This window comes from Oxyura jamaicensis, chromosome 1 (assembly GCF_011077185.1).
Source record: "Oxyura jamaicensis isolate SHBP4307 breed ruddy duck chromosome 1, BPBGC_Ojam_1.0, whole genome shotgun sequence".
Taxonomy (NCBI): Eukaryota; Metazoa; Chordata; class Aves; order Anseriformes; family Anatidae; genus Oxyura; species Oxyura jamaicensis.
Window position 1 is genome coordinate 78909200 of NC_048893.1, and position 16788 is coordinate 78925987.

General features: G+C 45.1%; 1 protein-coding gene across 2 annotated transcripts in view; it reads right to left on the minus strand.

The window, feature by feature from the left end:
• Nucleotides 1–16788, minus strand: part of LOC118160389 (alpha-2-macroglobulin-like protein 1) — a 28535-nt gene continuing 11747 nt past the window's right edge. The window contains exons 15-36 of one of the 2 annotated variants that reach the window (XM_035315059.1): nt 15700–15849; nt 15135–15251; nt 14395–14542; nt 13870–13984; nt 11720–11945; nt 11459–11585; nt 11043–11164; nt 10481–10535; nt 9706–9789; nt 8469–8645; nt 8198–8279; nt 7659–7815; nt 7389–7463; nt 4073–4235; nt 3418–3626; nt 3010–3225; nt 2383–2507; nt 1899–1989; nt 1402–1470; nt 1088–1190; nt 954–995; nt 1–866 (exon numbers count right to left, since the gene is read on the minus strand). In XM_035315059.1, the coding sequence (XP_035170950.1) occupies nt 955–995; nt 1088–1190; nt 1402–1470; nt 1899–1989; nt 2383–2507; nt 3010–3225; nt 3418–3626; nt 4073–4235; nt 7389–7463; nt 7659–7815; nt 8198–8279; nt 8469–8645; nt 9706–9789; nt 10481–10535; nt 11043–11164; nt 11459–11585; nt 11720–11945; nt 13870–13984; nt 14395–14542; nt 15135–15251; nt 15700–15849 (2652 nt within the window). In that variant the 3' untranslated portion in view covers nt 1–866; nt 954. Of the gene's footprint in view, nt 867–953; nt 996–1087; nt 1191–1401; nt 1471–1898; nt 1990–2382; nt 2508–3009; nt 3226–3417; nt 3627–4072; nt 4236–7388; nt 7464–7658; nt 7816–8197; nt 8280–8468; nt 8646–9705; nt 9790–10480; nt 10536–11042; nt 11165–11458; nt 11586–11719; nt 11946–13869; nt 13988–14394; nt 14543–15134; nt 15252–15699; nt 15850–16788 lie in introns of both variants that reach the window. The other variant, XM_035315058.1, reaches the window with a different exon arrangement.

A 16788-nucleotide genomic window follows, 5' to 3' on the forward strand; every position in this document is an offset into this window, starting at 1 on the left:
TATATTTTATTTTCCTTCTGTTTACAAGCAAGAAAATCCCTGGATTAAAACAATCAGAATTAATCAGACACCCAAAAGAATTCACCAGGAAATGGCTGTCAGCATGGCGTGGGCTGGGTTTAGTCCTGAAATCCAACTTGAGATCAGCCCCAGAACCAATATCCCAAGCCCACTGAAATGTGTGTGACTTTGCAGGTAATGTATGCCCCATCATACCGAAAGCAATAATGCAGCAGCCGTGCTCTCCTAGGGCATCTCCCAATAATGGGACCCCTGGGGGTTGAAACAGTGGATAGTTAGAGAGCATATCAGGTCCTTGGATAAAAAACAAACAAACAAACAAACAAACAAACAAAACAGTACGAAGAAGGAGAAAAACAGAGAGAAAATAGGATGACTGAAATGATTAATTCTGGGATGCTAACAGCTAAGTAGACCAGACCCTCAATAAAGACTCTTGGGGAAAGTGTTTCTCTGGTTTGATCACGTATTCTTGTCCTAATTCAGCCTCTACCCAGGAAGAGATGGCATATCCACCCATATCCAAATACTGTAAGCTGGAACTATTACCATTAATTCTGCTTGGAATTTCTTCTGGATCAGTGAAAACTGTCTGCAAGCACTGTCATTCAGCTGGCAGGCAGACCCACCAACTATACCAAGCTCAGATATCCCCCAGACTTTACAGCAAGAACATGTGTTAACCATTTCGTGTACAGAGCAATTTAGCAAAGACAACACAAAAAAAAATCCAGAAAACAGAGGACAGATGGAGGCCCAAGGAATTCCAGATGTGGTTCTAGATAAAGGGAATATGCTGAATCAGAGGTACACGGGGCTCCTCCTCTCAGGCAAAGATAGTGGGGCTGCAGAGAAATAATCATGAGGCTGCTAGGTCTGTACAGGGGCTCAGGAAGGGAACAGCAAAACATCTTTGTGGGGCTCATACCTACCTCAGATGCAGAAAACATTATAATCAGCCATGGCCTGCTCCTCTGCAACAGGACAAGAGAGACCAAAGTTATCCTTGCACAGAGTCAAGCACAAATACCCAGACAGCCCTTGCACCCCATGGTACCATACTCACCTGGATGGTAGTAGTCATAGACCCTGACATGTCCTGGCTTCAGGTTGGTCACCCCAATCTCCCGTTCCAGGTGCAGGACATATGTCTCAGACTTATGGCTCAGCTGAGGGAGAAAGGCAAATGACAGTTCAGTTATGAGCTGTTGTTTTTATTCCTCACCTAAATTTGATCCTAAAGACAGGCAATAACAACTCTTTGGGAGCCAAATACAGGACTTCAGGATGAATCCTGCTCTTCTACCCCAGTCCTGGATTCTCCACACAGCTTTTCCAGTGTCCTCCACTCCTACAGCTTCTCTAGTAGCACACACTTACCTTGTCCAAGTAGATGGCAACACCTGCTTGGGTTTTTTCAGTTCTTTTCACAGGGTGCCAATGCTCCATCTAAGACAGGAGAGTAGAGGAGGCAACTTAGTTGAGTAATGTGGAAAAGAAGGTGTGAGACATCCTCAGCGGATTTATCTAAGCCTGACTGAGCAGATTCTCATTCACCCACTTCCAAAATTATCTGGGGCTCTTACACCTTCAGGCTGATCTCCCTGCTGGGCCACCCACCTCCTGCAGAACCCAAGGACAGGAACCTAGGCTATGTGGCTGCTATATACTGAGTCAATTGGGCGGGAGGGATCACCACCCTCAAGGTACAAGGTAAGAGACTACTGTAAAAGTTCACGTTTCTTTATGTGGCAGAGTGGTAGAGATGATGAGATTGCTCAAGAGAGAAGGAACACATTCCTATGCAATCTCCCCTCCCCTTGGGCGTGGATGATCCAGCTGACACCACATCATCATCCTGATTCCAGGCTTCTTACAGGCATCCCAGATCCTGGAGCCAGGACAAATCCAGACAGAAGGGACACCTCCACAATCACCATGTTGGAAATGGCTCTCTTCCCAGTGTACCTGAGGGAGAAGATCAAACAGAGCTCACCCAGCTCCTCCTTTCCGCCATCACCATACCTTGCATGCAGATCCTAAGCCAGGAAGCCCAGCCAGGACTGTGGCCAAGGCAGTTGCTGCTCCCTCTCACAAGGCAGACAACTGCTGAACTGCTGTGAGCATCCCAGATCTGAGGTGACTACTTCCACTCTTCCTAGCAAGATCCAAAGACTTTGGAAACATTTCCCCTTCCCCAGAGACACCTATATCTTTCTTTCCCACCCATTCCATAGGGCATCTGGCCCTTCTGCTGAAACTGCTGGATGCCTCTATTGCAGCCAAGCATCCCTAACCTCTCCAGCAATTTGTGGCTTTCCTTCCTAAGTGTGGCTGTGTCTTCTGTGTCTTTACAATCACCTGACATTGACGTAGAGAGTTACAGAGTGGGTATCATCCCTGGTGCAATTGACTGGCTTGGTTTTCACTCGCAAGAAAAAGGATTTGGAGACTTGTGGGAAGGGAGTGTTGTACCTCAGCACCATCTGCATAAAGAGACAAAAAGACAGAATAAGACACAGATAATATGTTCAGTATCATCTCCATACCTTTTCAGTGACTATTCCAATCCTCAAGGTATGGACCACAGACAGTGACTGGATAAACTATATACAGTGAGCACACTCATCCCTGTACCAGAAATAAAGGTGACTCAGAATGGAAAACTTCCATGATCATTCCAACTGGGGCCACTTCTGCTCCCCTGTCTGCTTGAGACCATGCAAAGTCAGGCACACAACAGAGGGACCACTATGCAAGGTTTACATCCTCCAATACCCCAAGAACCACAGAAGCAGCACTCACATTTGGACGTGCTCTATCTCAGTCTCTTATGACACACAGATTTGTTGCATTGGCAACAAGATGGAAGTAAGACCCAGTTAATGCACATTTCCTTGCACAGAGCTGCAGCAGAGACTGTTGTTTTTCACAAGATGATGAGCAGAAGGTCAACACAGAAGGGGCTGTGGGAAGTGGACAACCTACCCGGGTAAAGACACAACAGCTGCCATGGGCCTGCACTGAGAACTTTCCTGGGATTTCTGTCAGTGCCACCTCCTGCACCGAAAGTCGGTTCTGGTAGGAGACTTGGAACTTCCTCCCAAAGCCTTTCTGGGACCTCACCCTCACTTCTGCAACCCCCTTTGTGCTGTACGTCAGCGCTGCATACTTAGCCAAGGCCTGCAGGGCAACCACTGTGTCCTGGAAAGGAAGAAACAATTATATTTGCATGCTTCCCCACAGCTCTGAGGCCCACACTTGAACTTGCTGATCTGAGGACCTCTGTATGCAAGGTCAGTATACAGACTGTATTCACACTGTTGTTTTCACATTTGCACAGATTCTGCAAATAACCTTTATCAGGCGGTATCACCTTCCCCAGCCCCAAGTTACCTGTGTTGAGGCAAATCCTCCATAGGCGTTCTGTTGCCTGGTGAGCCAGGCCACAATGCCAGAGGCTGTGGTGAGATCTGCTCTTGTAACATTTGGCTTGGAGAGCAGGGCCAGCAGGACGTAGGCTGTCAACTCCACATCCACAGACAGTGGCTGTGACCAAGCGCTGGGTGTCTCGGATGGGCTCTGACTCCAATGGATCTGCCCACCTGGAAAATAAAGTAAGTAGATAATATTGAGAGATGTCAGGGAAGAAAACCTGAGGTCTAGGAGGCACAGTGGCCTGTGTGTGCAAAGACCACTGAGTAAATACCACTTGGCTTGGTCATCACATCACTGGGTGAACTGCAATATCATGTATGCAACTTGTATTTTGCAATACCCAATGCTCCGTATTACACATTGAAGACCCATTTATCAAGGTGATAGAAATAATAATAATAATAATAATAAAACTATTAATATGCCCAAAATCTGCATACCAAGTAGCTCCCAAACAGCTGAATTCTCCATTGTCCTGTTTGCCAGGTCCGCTAGCTACCTGATATTAGCTAGCTACTCACGAGCTGGTCCTGAGGGTCAGGGACTAAGAAGAAGTAACCAAGGGCTCAAAAAGTCACATGTCCCTTCTCTGATGATCACCAGGCTCCCATACCTGCTCTGATTGCCTTTTGATCAAGCATGTCGAGAAGCTCTTGTGTGCGTTGAGGGTCCTTAGCCAGGGCGAAGGTGTAGGCCAGCAGGGCCTGTGTGTAAGTGCTGGCAGCTTTGGGAAGAGAATGAGCGATGCAGCCCAGAGCCTTGCGCACCACTGTACTCTACAGAGAAGAGTTACATTGATAGTGGTCACACACAAACACACAAGGTAGGCAAACATGGAGGTACACAAGCAGAAGGGTGCACTAGCATATGCTGTCATAGAAAGCACCTCGTACGTACAACCACATGTCACTGTGCTTGAGCCTGCACTCTTCCCTGAGTATCACTGCAGTGTCTGCATGTATCACTGTATGTCTTAGTTTCCTGAGACACCAAGCTGTGTCTCCAGCCCTCAGTGCAAGGTGCTTGACAGAGACTGCCCCCAAAGGTGGTCATGGATTTCAGCAGGGCTCTCTCAGTGAAACAAATTCCCTTACTGCTGGAATAACACCACCACATCTTACTTTGAATACAACAAGAGTGACAACACACTTGCAAATGCTTGTACCCAGCATAGTGACCATATTACTGTGTTAAATTCAGCTCTTCAGTGCCTTAAGGTTGCTCAGACTGCCAGTTTCCCTTGCAATATCAGTACTGTTGGCAGGACACAGCAAACCAACCAGTTTCAGCAGCAGTGCATTCCAACACTCATTTAAACCGCTTCAAGCATGAGCCAAAGGCTTGCAGTGGTTTCATGTTGGGTATTTGTGTATCTACAGCAGCTTGTGGTTTTCCCTCTACCAGTGACTCCTTGGTGAAGTATGGTAAGAATCACACAAGGGCTACATTTAAGATGTGACATGTTCGTCACCTCTTTCCCTTCTAGAAAGGAGAAAAGATATTGTCTGTGTCATTTTGGAGCTCACTAGATGGTAATATTGCTGGATACAGCCAGTGATTTTCAGACATTCTCATTGCATCTACTCATAAAGTATCAAAAGTTAGCAGGATACAACTGTTTATTTTTGGTTGTTCTCTTGGTAAAGCCCAACAGAAGAATTAAGCTAAGCTCCCGTCATTTCAAAAATCCTACCTTACTGTTTGATCTTAAATATAATAGCTGCAATTGACATGGTAATCTTAGTATTCTGTAACTGAATAAAGCTAAGTAAGAAGTAGAGCAAGTCCCTGAATTGTTCAGTTCAGATGTTCCTTTATTATTAATTTTCCTTCTTATATCTCTCACTTTCCCAGATGGTTAAAATGGAGTTAACAGAGCTAGTGTTTGTCCAGCTAACAAAATTCCACCAAAAGTACTTGAAGTGTCACCTGTGAAGTGGTGATCATTACCATGCATCTTAATATCTTGTCTATGAAAAGGCTAACATATTTTAACCCATCTGTCTCTGGTGTCTTCTGGTGAAACTAACACAAGAACTGAGTGCCACTCTACTGCAATCTGTGCTCATCCTGGTGTTGGCAATAGCATACTGTACAGAAGCATTGAACTTCCCTGAGAGCAGTCGCATGCCAGCTAAGGAATTTCTCCTCTACAATACACCATTTGTTTCTCCAGTCAACATAAACAATCTGTTTTGTTCAAAGGGATCTATTTCCAGAACACAGTGGATGTAGAGGGCTGTTTGACTGGATTTTTTTTGTCATACAGACCATGCTTTAATGTCAATTTATTCAGGATAGTGTAAACTATCTTCAGCGTTTTCTTTACATTTTAACCCCTAACAATTTCCATGAGCCTCGTAGTTATGCTTGTAAGGGAAAGTAGTATCTGTTCTGAACATCTTGAGTGCATCAGCCCTTGCAGGACACCCTCAATCTCTTTCTCATGATTTTCATCTCTAGTGACTGTGCATTCTTTGTAAAACCATTTATAACCCACTCAAATCCTCTGCTCCAATGAAGCATTCCTCACTCCACAGACAATCCTTTCTGAGCTAACAATGCTGTTGTCATCTTCTCTGGAGCCTGAAGAATCACATCACCGGTATCAAAGTGCAAGTCACTCTCTGTGGATTCATTCTGGACAGAGTGGCTTCCACTAGCTGATCACGCAAATTGATTTGAGGTTCTGTTTGTCTCCCTTTCTGTATTTTATTCATGGATTTGGAACACAGTCTGGTTGCTTCTCAGTAACTTTGCTTTCCTTTACAAATAACAGAACTGGCTCTTAATATAAACAATAAACTTTCTCTCTCTTTTTTTTTTTTTTTTTTCTACCAGGATGAAAGTGCTTGTCCTTGTGTTTCATTCTGCTACATTTGGCAAAACATGTCAAATAGTTTCATGAGAAGACTCCTCCACAAAATTCAGCCAAACTCAGACACTCAATGGAATTACCAGAAAACAGAATAATTCAGATTAGGAGGGACTTCAGAAGGTCTCTAATCCAACCTCTTCAAAGCAGGGTTAGCTATGAGATCAGACCAGGTTGCTTAGGGTTTTATCCAGTCAGGACTTCAAAATCTCCAATGATGGAGATGACTAAGCTTCTCTAATCAACTTGTTCTAACACTTAAGTGTCCTTACAGTGAAAAAGGTGATCTGAAGACACCTGTTGTCAGAATGAAGGTTAATTTCCATCAGTCTCTTTTTTTTTCTAAGCCCGCAGCTTTCAGATGCAATGAAAAACACCGTTCTTTCACTTACTTTACTTATTTCCAGGGATCTCTGTTTTTCCAAGTCTGTAGCAATAGCATTTCTTCATCAAGTTGACAATATTTTTTAACTGCCAGTACCACAAAGTCCAGTATTTAGTTATAAACCTTAGGACTTGTAAGAGTTCCCCCTTATTATTATTACTTAGCTGCACAATTCCAACTGCACAGCATGTATCTCCCTACAGTACTCCTTTCCCAGACTTCCAATTTCTGGGAAGATAAATCACATTAAAAATGTCATTATGTCTATTAATGTTGCTGCAGGAGTAGCTATGCCCACGACTCCTCCCTAACACCTCACTGCTAGCTATCATGCATATATAGGTGCAAGGAGCAACAAGATGGTGTGAGGATGGTGGAGGGAGCAGGAATCAGCAGCCCAAGACTGGAAAATTAGCATAGTATCTAGCCATGAACTCCAATGGCTCCTCTTATTTAGCCTCACATTTTCCCCTGCTAACAGTGTCCTCCACAAGGGACAGTTTAAGCTTTTTCCTGAGAAGTGATTTTTTTTTTTTTTTTTTTTTTTTACTTTCTGACCCATTACTTTGTCCTCAAGCCTTTCCAAGATGTTCTGTTGCCTGTTTAAATCCACCACACTAAGTTCTTCAGGATTCAGGCAAGAGCATAGCAAAGAATCCAAGTATTTACCTCTGGTGTCTCCCCTGCCTCCAAGTATGCAGCTGTGATGTAGGCAGCCAAGGGGACTTCCCCATCCACACCTCCCTGCAAAAAGCATAAATATCCAAAACCTGGGAAAGGTAACACACGAAGACCTGAAACTTTTCAGAAAAGGTCCCACCTACCCCCAGTTTTCTTCCATGCAAGAAAGCAGAACACAGAAAAGTGAGCTCAGACAATTGCCAGTACACTTGGCAAGAACTGCTCTGAGTTTGCCCTTCAAGGTACTCTGGCTCCTACCTTCATGGCTGTGTGAAAAAGTTGGCCCACATTTCTGAAGCATCCATTAGGAAGCTGGTGGAACTCCAGCCAGTTGAGAGCAGCTTGGATGCTCCTATTGTCCAGGAAAATGTATGGCTTGGCTTGAACAAAGCATTTGACCACAAATGAAGTCAGCCTGGTTGGAGAGAGAACAGAAAAAATGCATGAGAGAAGGAAAAGAGAAACAGTGAGAGACTGAGCAAATGAGAGAGAGAGAGAAGAATAAGTCAAGAGGAAGAACCTAAGCAGAAACCAACAAAAAGGAATAAAAGTGGGAATTTGAAACCTCTGGGTCTCTCCTCACCTATTGTAGTGCTATCCTAATTTGTCAGTCCAGTGTCATCCTTCATCCCAAGGATAGTTGCATACCAGTGGGGTGCCGTAACCCAAAAAATTGTTTATTTGTAACACTTTGCATCCAACAGGACAAAAAAGGATACAGTGCTAGAAGCAGAAAGCTGCCCACCTCCAGGTGGTCTGACAGCAGGAGGACACCAGGGAGAGAGCCCAGGGCTTACCAAGTATTACCGTACTCATCCTTGGTACCAAATTCACTGAAAGAACCATCGGGGTGTTGATACTGCAGCTGTATCTGGTACCCTGAGAAGTAGGATAGGATGTTAGGGTTCAAAGTGGTATTTTCAATGAGATCACTGAGCAGGTAATGGGAGTGGTATTAACGTTCTAAGTGGTGGAGTACCCTGCAGGTAAGGGGAGTAGGTACCAGGGACTATCACTGGGTTGGACAGAGGAGAAGGCAGAGGAGAAAAGTGGATCTGTTGTACTTGCCCTTGCGCAGGAATCCTGTTGCCCTTTCCTTGATTTCAGGGGTCAGCTGTCCCGTCTTCTCTAGGTACTGCAGCACATAGACAATGGGGGCAAAGAGTACCATGTTCTGCTCCCCACAGCCATGGGGCATATGCACCAGGTTGTCCAAGTTCTGTAGTACAGTCCCCATGAGGTCACCTGGAACAGAGTATAGGCACCCTGACCCCCTCCTGGACAGGGGTTTTGGGTATTCACCTCCTTGAATGACTCCTTTTGGTTGACAGTCAGCTGAATATGAGCCAGCAGTGTGCTCAGGCGGCCAAGAAGGCCAGCAGCATCCTGGCTTGCATAAGAAACAGCATGGCCAGCAGGTCCAGGGAAGTGATTGTCCCCCTGTACTCGGCTCTGGTGAGGCCGCACCTCGAGTACTGCATTCAGTTTTGGGCCCCTCGCCACAAGAAGGACATGGAGGTGCTTGAGCGAGTCCAGAGAAGGGCTACGAAGCTGGTGAAGGGTCTAGAGAACAAGTCTTACGAGGAGCGGCTGAGGGAGCTGGGATTGTTTAGCCTGGAGAAGAGGAGGCTCAGGGGTGACTTTATCGCTCTCTACAGGTACCTGAAGGGAGGCTGTAGCGAGGTGGGGGTTGGTCTATTCTCCCACGTGCCTGGTGACAGGACGAGGGGGAATGGGCTAAAGTTGCGCCAGGGGAGGTTTAGGTTGGATATTAGGAAGAACTTCTTAACTGAACAGGTTGTTAGTCACTGGAATAGGCTGCCCAGGGAAGTGGTTGAGTCACCATCCCTGGAGGTCTTTAAAAGACGTTTAGATGTAGAGCTTAGGGATATGGTTTAGTGGAAGACTTGTTAGCGTTAGGTCGGAGGTTGGACTCAGTGATCTTGGAGGTCTCTTCCAACCTAGAGTATTCTGTGATTCTGTGAATGGGTGACCAGTTCCTGGTAGTATGCTAGGTAAGATACCCCTAGAACAGCAGTGTCCAGTCAACTTATCAGTTCCACTGTGTTCTGCATATACATTCCCATCCTGCCAGGGGAAACCCATAAAGAGAACAACCTCTCCCTTGCTGAGTGTTTTAGGTCATCTCGAACCAGGAAACTCAGCCATAAACATGGAAAGATCAAGGGATTTGGAACCTCAGAAACCTCAGAAAGAGTACAGAGCATTCTCAGTTTGGGCTTTCCTAGGACTATTCTCAGAGATAAAGAAGCTGGAAAGGTATCATCACAGCTAAATTCCTTACCAGTGACTGAGACTGTAGCTCTGACTGAACCTTCAACCACATTTTGAGGCAACATCAAGGACACAGACTCCTGTGCTGGACTTCCTGGCACCAGAGGGCGTAAGGTACAGGAAGAAGGAGAAAAATAAAGAGATTCTGACAAAAATAGCCTTAAAAATCCCAATAAACTGTTCAAGACAGCGCTAACATCCAATTTTATTGTCACAAAGGTTGCAGATCACCTCACAAACCATGTTCCATTCCAATCTCAACTCTTTTCCACCCACCTCCATTGTGATTGTGCTATCCTACGTCTTCCTTCACAAGAGGGTGAGATGATCTCCTAGAAACCATCTGTGGCCAAAGCCACCTACCTGCTTTTCTCTACATAAATTACCCCAACTTGTTTCAGATTTCAGTTGCAGGCATGTCTTCTCAATGCACTTAGCACTCTCAAAAGCTGCAAATAGCCCCATAATGCACCATAATAGTCAAGACAGGAGCAGAAATTTGAAGTCATATCCTCTAGCCTCATCATGTTCAATAGTGTGGCTATTACCACAGGTGAAAAAGTCCTCCAGCTGCCATATTAGCTTCAGGGATGTGGATGCTAAAAGCATGAATCCCCCCCTCCCCACCTTTACCCAAGGGAAGCTCCTGAAGGCACCGCAATTATAGCGTGCTTCTGTAGCTTGGTCATGTTGACACAGGAAAACAATTCAATAATTGGAAAGACCCAGGAGGTAGCCAGGAATCAGAGGATGAGGGGGGTGAAAGAAGAAAACAATCTCTCTACCTTTTTTGGGACACAGGATGGAGCTGTGAGCCTTTTCCACCAGTACTCCCTCTGGCTGTTGGAACATTTGAAAGCAGCGGTAACGAGCACATAGGAGAGAAGCAGGATTACAAGTGGATTAGAAATAGATATGAACAAAATTCTGGTTCAGGCTGGAAATTCAGGTGGAGTATCATTATCACATAAACATTTTAATTATTGTCAATCATTTTAAGTTCCGATAAGAAATCAATAAATATTTTTAGAATATTGTAACTTCTGAATGTCTGTGAAACAGATACTGTAAGAGTTAGCAGACAGCTCAGGAGAGAGAACTTGAAAAGGTATAAATATTTAAAGTTTTTCATGTAGAGGCCTGAGCACAAACAGAAGCATGGGGGCTGGGAGGAGACCCACATACCTCCCACATCTATCAGCCCTCAAAACTGGCCCCAGCTCATGCCTCAAGATTCTAATTACAGACCTTGAATAACAAAGGGCAACTCTCAGGATTAATCTGCACCAAATTGGGAATTGCAAAAAAACCATTTTATGATCTAGGTAACAGAAGAAGTTGTCTAACCCGGACAAGAAGGAGCTTGGTGATTGTATCTTTCTGTCCTTGGTTTGGGACAAATGGTATCTCTTTGCCACAGAGCTCTTTGGTAGCCACAGCCTCTGTGCTGATGGTGATGTTCATGAGCCCTGAAAATAATGCACATTTAGTACAGAAAACATCTTTGAGGAAGCACTTCCTATTAATATAATAGAAGTCGCCTGTCGGCAACAACAAAACTGGATTAGAGCCCTATATACAGGAGGTCCTGTACCTCCTAGCACAAAACTATGAGCAATCATGACTTTAGGATGAATGCAAATGAATACCCTCAGATTTAACAGGGCATATAACCCAACTCCCTCATTTAGCCCTTATGAAGCATCCTTACCTTGGTCCCACTCCCTCCCAACTCCACCACCCCAGCTCCCTGTTCTTCTTACCCAGTTGCTCTGCTGTGACACTCCACTGAAACGTTTTATCTTCTCCAGCACATAAGCAGCTGCTGTAGACACAGCCTTTACATGGCTTCAGCTGGAAGTGTGTGAACTCCTCCACAGTGACTTGGACCTGAAGGGGCAGCAGGGATGGTAGATGGTAACAAGACAAATGTCACATAATTCTTAAAATAAGCTATGGACTTTAGCCATCTCCTACCTACTCATACCCCACTTTTCTTTCAAAGCCTGTCAGGGCTCACCTACCTTCATGCATCGCTGCAGGTAGTTGAAGACTGTGGCCTTCAAGATGAAGGTCTCACCCTGGATCACAGAAGATGGCAGTGTGAGATCCACAAAAAAGGGCTTGAAAACAAGCAAACTGGAGGTTGGAGCAAGTCCAAAGCCATTATGTCCTGTGCAGAACATCCCTGCTTTCCATTCTGTGATGGTGCCAGGCACTGTGACAGTGACACTCTTGTTACCACTGGAACTGAAGAGAAGTAGACAGCAATGAGAGTATTTAACTGAATCTTGTTGTATGCAGCACCATATGACCTGGTCTATACCCTTCTCCCCACTGCATCTCATCCCCTAACCTCCACCTAACTCCTAACCTCTACTGAATTTATACCCATTGGAGCATAGGCAAAGCACCCAAGGACATCATTCAACTGAACTAGACATGCCAATACACAGTATCCATGAGCAGCTGAGGGAACAGGCATTCACAACATCTATTTCAGGTGTCTGATTTTGGCAGCTTAGTCCCCCATATAGGCCCCTGTGAGAGGTAAGCTCCCCTCAGCATTACACCCTTTGATCCTCACTGATCTAACTTCACAATGTCTTCCTGTCTGGCCTCTGTGTGTATCACTGCCTTGCTATTCCCCTCCATCCATCAGCACACTCTTCCTGCAGGCCAGTATGAAGTCTGAAAGTCCCCAGACTATCCCAGAAGAGCTTACTATGGGTACTTGCTATTCCTCACTGGAATAGTGCCTTTATTTCACTCTTTCTATATTTCATGTTGACAGTCAGATGGCCTTACCTAGATAAATTAGGGACCCCTGCCTCAGATACTTATATCAACAGAAAACTTTTGAAAATAATTTACATAGCTGAAAGATGCTATCATCATACTTGTCACTTTTCTCACACAGCACTTGCCCTTTGCACATGTGAAAATGCTTTACAGCTGTCAGCAGTTTTATTCCTCTAGGCCTAGGAATGGAGAACCAGGCACCAAAAGAGCAGCAGGACTGGCCAAGACCATCAGAATTTAGCCAAAGAGACAGGTCCATCCATTCACCTTTCTGTGAAACACATTGACAGCTTAAGCTCTAACATGAAGACAGGGCAGAGACTTGACCTATGCCCATGTCACAGTTTCTGAGAGCATCGGACTATTCCACAGCTGCTACCACAGCAGACAAAAACAACCCTCATTAAAGCTAATCAACATGATTTAACTCCAACAATTGGAAACATTTGCTTTCCCCTAAAGAATCCACTTTTGCCAGACACATACAATATTAAACACCTTTTGTTTTTCACATCAGGCTGGCAGGCAAATCTCATAGGAGATATCCACTGATAGCAGGTGAAGAGATGGATGGAACTGGAAACAGAGGGCAGGTGGGAGAGGTCAGATCTGGGGGGATCTGGCCTGAGCAGATGCCAGTCTCCAGACACCAGACAAGAAATTCTTAAAGCCAGAGATGAAAAATCTCCAAAACTCATTCTGCCCCTCTCCTGAAGCTCAGTGTAAAATGACTTCCCACACCAGCACTCTGGTCCCTCTCCTGGGGGATACACTGCACACCCTTCCAGGGAAGCTGGAAGGGAGTATCAGGGAAGAAGAGTAACACTGATGCCGAGTAGGACCTCTTTCTCCACAGTACTTGGGGAACTACCTGGGAGTTCATGCAGTGTTTGCCCATTCATCCCCCCATCTTATACTCACTCCAGACCCAAGTAACTTCTCTCCCTCACTTGTGCTGATGAGGCTCCCTGAACACTCACTGAACTGTCAGCCTTTCTCACAGGACATAATTCCCAGTCTTGTGAAGGGCTTAGGCGGAGATCAGCTTCTCCTGCACCCTAGGATACAACCTGTGAGCCCACTTTGGGAACTACTACAGGCTACTACAAACAGAGTGCAGGCAGTAAACCAAGCTGCTTTGCCAAACCACACCTGCTTTCTTGTATACTCATGCCAGCCATCTGCTATGGATGGATGGTCATCTAGTAGAGAAAAACACATTTGATGCAGACATCAGCTTCAATGAGACACAGCCTAGTGTCTTCGTTGGTAGCTCATGATCTAAAATGGGTTGTATTTGCTGCCATTCCAGGTCAGAATAGACCACCACTGCTCAGTTTACCACTAGGCCCCCACTGCTCAGTTTACTCACCCCACAGAATACAAATCCCATATCCAGGTTTTTGTGAAATATTTGTGCACTTTCTCTTCAGCTGGAGAAACAGGTGAAAACATGGTGGGCTGATGGGTAGATGTCAACAGATGCCCTGCTGGAAATAACAAACACAAAGTTACTACAGGGTCCTCAGCACCTTAGAACAGAGGGGCTCCATCCCAGCTCAGGCTGCAGGTCAGACAGTCAGATCATGGGAAGCACTGCACTGATCTTGCCTATTTGAAAGGATAGAGCTGCTTTGGGCCTTACTTGTGTTTGTAGGCACCAAAAGAAAGGGCAACTACTCCCTCACACCAGGGGTAAGACCTGGGGTCCAGACAGCTCACTAACATTTCAGAGCCAGAAGTTCTAAGTGCTACAGAGTATCACAGGTTTAGAGCCAGGGGATGGTCTTTCTTCCATTTGCAATTACAGTAAATACTGCCTCTTAGCTCAAACCCGAGAATGCTTTCACTTGAAAGACTGAGCATCTCATGTAAGAAGAAGTTGGTAAGTGCTTACTGTTATGTGCTTTATGAGGTTGAGCAAACATCAACATGGGCCTGGAAGTGATCACGCCTGTTTCCTGCAGCATAGTTGTTGACTGAGTAGTTAGACACAATCTTGGTTTCCTGATATTGGTGTTGGACATAATTTTCAACCCCATTTCCTGTAGGAGAAAAAGAAAAAAATAATAATGAGGCACCATATTCTTTTCTTACCCTCTCTGTCCTTCATCCTGTGCCTTATTGTCCCTTTATGCAATGGGGACTCAGCTGTCCTCTGGCTTGGTAAACTGCTCTCTTGCTTCAGTTGAGGAGAGGATTATTCAGATCCTCAGCAAGGGGCAAACCTATGTTAATCCATCTGGTCTGAGTCAACCAACTTCCTTTTCAAACACATGGTCATCTAAGCACTATGTCTTCTCAGCCTGCAGAGGGCAATTCCTACCAGATTAATTTTGGGCAGCCCAAATTGCTCATGATATGGAGATTAAATATAATATGCAGAATCCAATTAAAGTAACCAATGATACTTGGCATCCTGAAAAATACAACTGAAGTGCAGTAACCACACAATAATTTCTCCTTGGTCAACAATTTCAAGTCACTTATTCAAAGAACAAGTGAATTATCAGGACCTATACCAAACCTGTTCCCTATACTATCTTTGATGACATTCCTAGGATCTTGGTAAAGTCAGGGGGCCACAATTCCCTCAATTCATGAATTATACCAAGCCACAAAATCAACCATTTTTACCTTGAATGCTGTAAACACATCAGGCTCGTCAGAATTTGGGAACCCACATGAATGATCATCTTCAGACACTTGGTGAGGATACCCAGAGTTATAAACAGATGGGAAGAGCCCATAGATCTGGGAAAAAAAAAAAAAAAATTAAAAAAAAATCAGTGCAAATAATACCTCGCATTCACTTTGTGTATCACATCCAAGGCCTGGGCCTGTTTGAATTGCTCCTGGCTATCACGCATGAATGCATGCCAGAAAGCACAGGCTCACTGTTAATCTTCACTGGCTTTTCTTTGATAGAGCCGGCACAACCTGCTGAACCAAACACGAGACAGAACAACAGAACCTGGGTCTGGATTTACTACAGGCGCACTGAGTGGCATTCGACCTTGTTAATAGATGCCTCCTAATCCTCACCTGTGCCACACTGAGAGTGCTCTTGATCCTTCTAGTCAGTGTTTTTAGTTCCTTGAGAGAGAAGCTCTTAACAGATGCTACAGCCTGTCTTCTCTCTCTCCCTCCCTCCTCATGTCAGTACAAAGGAAGGGGAAGAAGTCAGAGCAGACTTACTCACCATGGAGCTGCTGAGTTCTTTTTCTGGCTTCAGCAAAAAGACACTCTGATCCACAGCCCAGACAGCACATGTGGACCCAGGAGCTGCCAGCAGGTTCAAACCAACCTCTGAATCAGGAAGAGTCTGGGACGTTGAGAAGCCCAGCTCCACCTGGATGAGAAGAATACAGGCAATATATATATGACATTGCTGTTGTTGGCCACCCTACCACTTCCTGCACAGGAAAGGTTCCTACATGAAGAGAATTTCCAAGGACATGACTTGAACTGAAAACCAAGGGATCTCATAGGGATTCCCAGAACTCCTGGTGTTTAAGAAAACACCACATTGCAATTCTAAGAGGAAAGATGACAGGTCACATGAACTACAGAGGGGAAACCATCTTATCCACCATCACTGTGTGTAGGTAACAGTACTGGAGATATTAGAGTGTTAGAACACAGCACTCTCTTTATCCAGCAAGTCAGCTAGTCATGATCACACACCTCACACAGCTTGCTATCTGCTCCTTTTGAAGCTCTCTATAAAGAACAAGCCTGGTCTTTATCTCCAGGCTCCTTGTGGGGTTGGTCTCAGTTTCCTGAAGCATTTCCTGTTCTTACTTGAATCTGACTGTTCATGGCAGATGTGCAGCTGTGGAGCAGGAGCAATACCAGACCACAGACATTAGTCTTTGGAGTGCAAGACAGCTCAGAAAGCAGATTCCCGTGAATGTCACAATGATCACAGAAATTCGGCCCTTTCTGAATGGCTAGTAAAATCCACTTCTTCCATCAGCTGTCTTACTAATATCATGTACCGACAAGACTAAGCATCTGCTGCAATAGCAGAGCAGCCCTGAGCCCTTCTGGGAGTCACACAAATAACCTGTGCTGGACTTTGATCCTACTGGCTGCGCTTGCTATACAAGCTTACGGAGATAAACACAGATATGATCTGCCTTTCCCAAATACAGCAGCACAGAATCACAAAATGGTTAAGGCTGAAAGGAATCTGTGGTTGCCCTCTGGTCCAACCTCCCTGCTCAAACAGGGACACTTAGAGCAGGTTTCCCAGGACCATGTCCAGGTCGCTCCCTCCAAGGAGGCA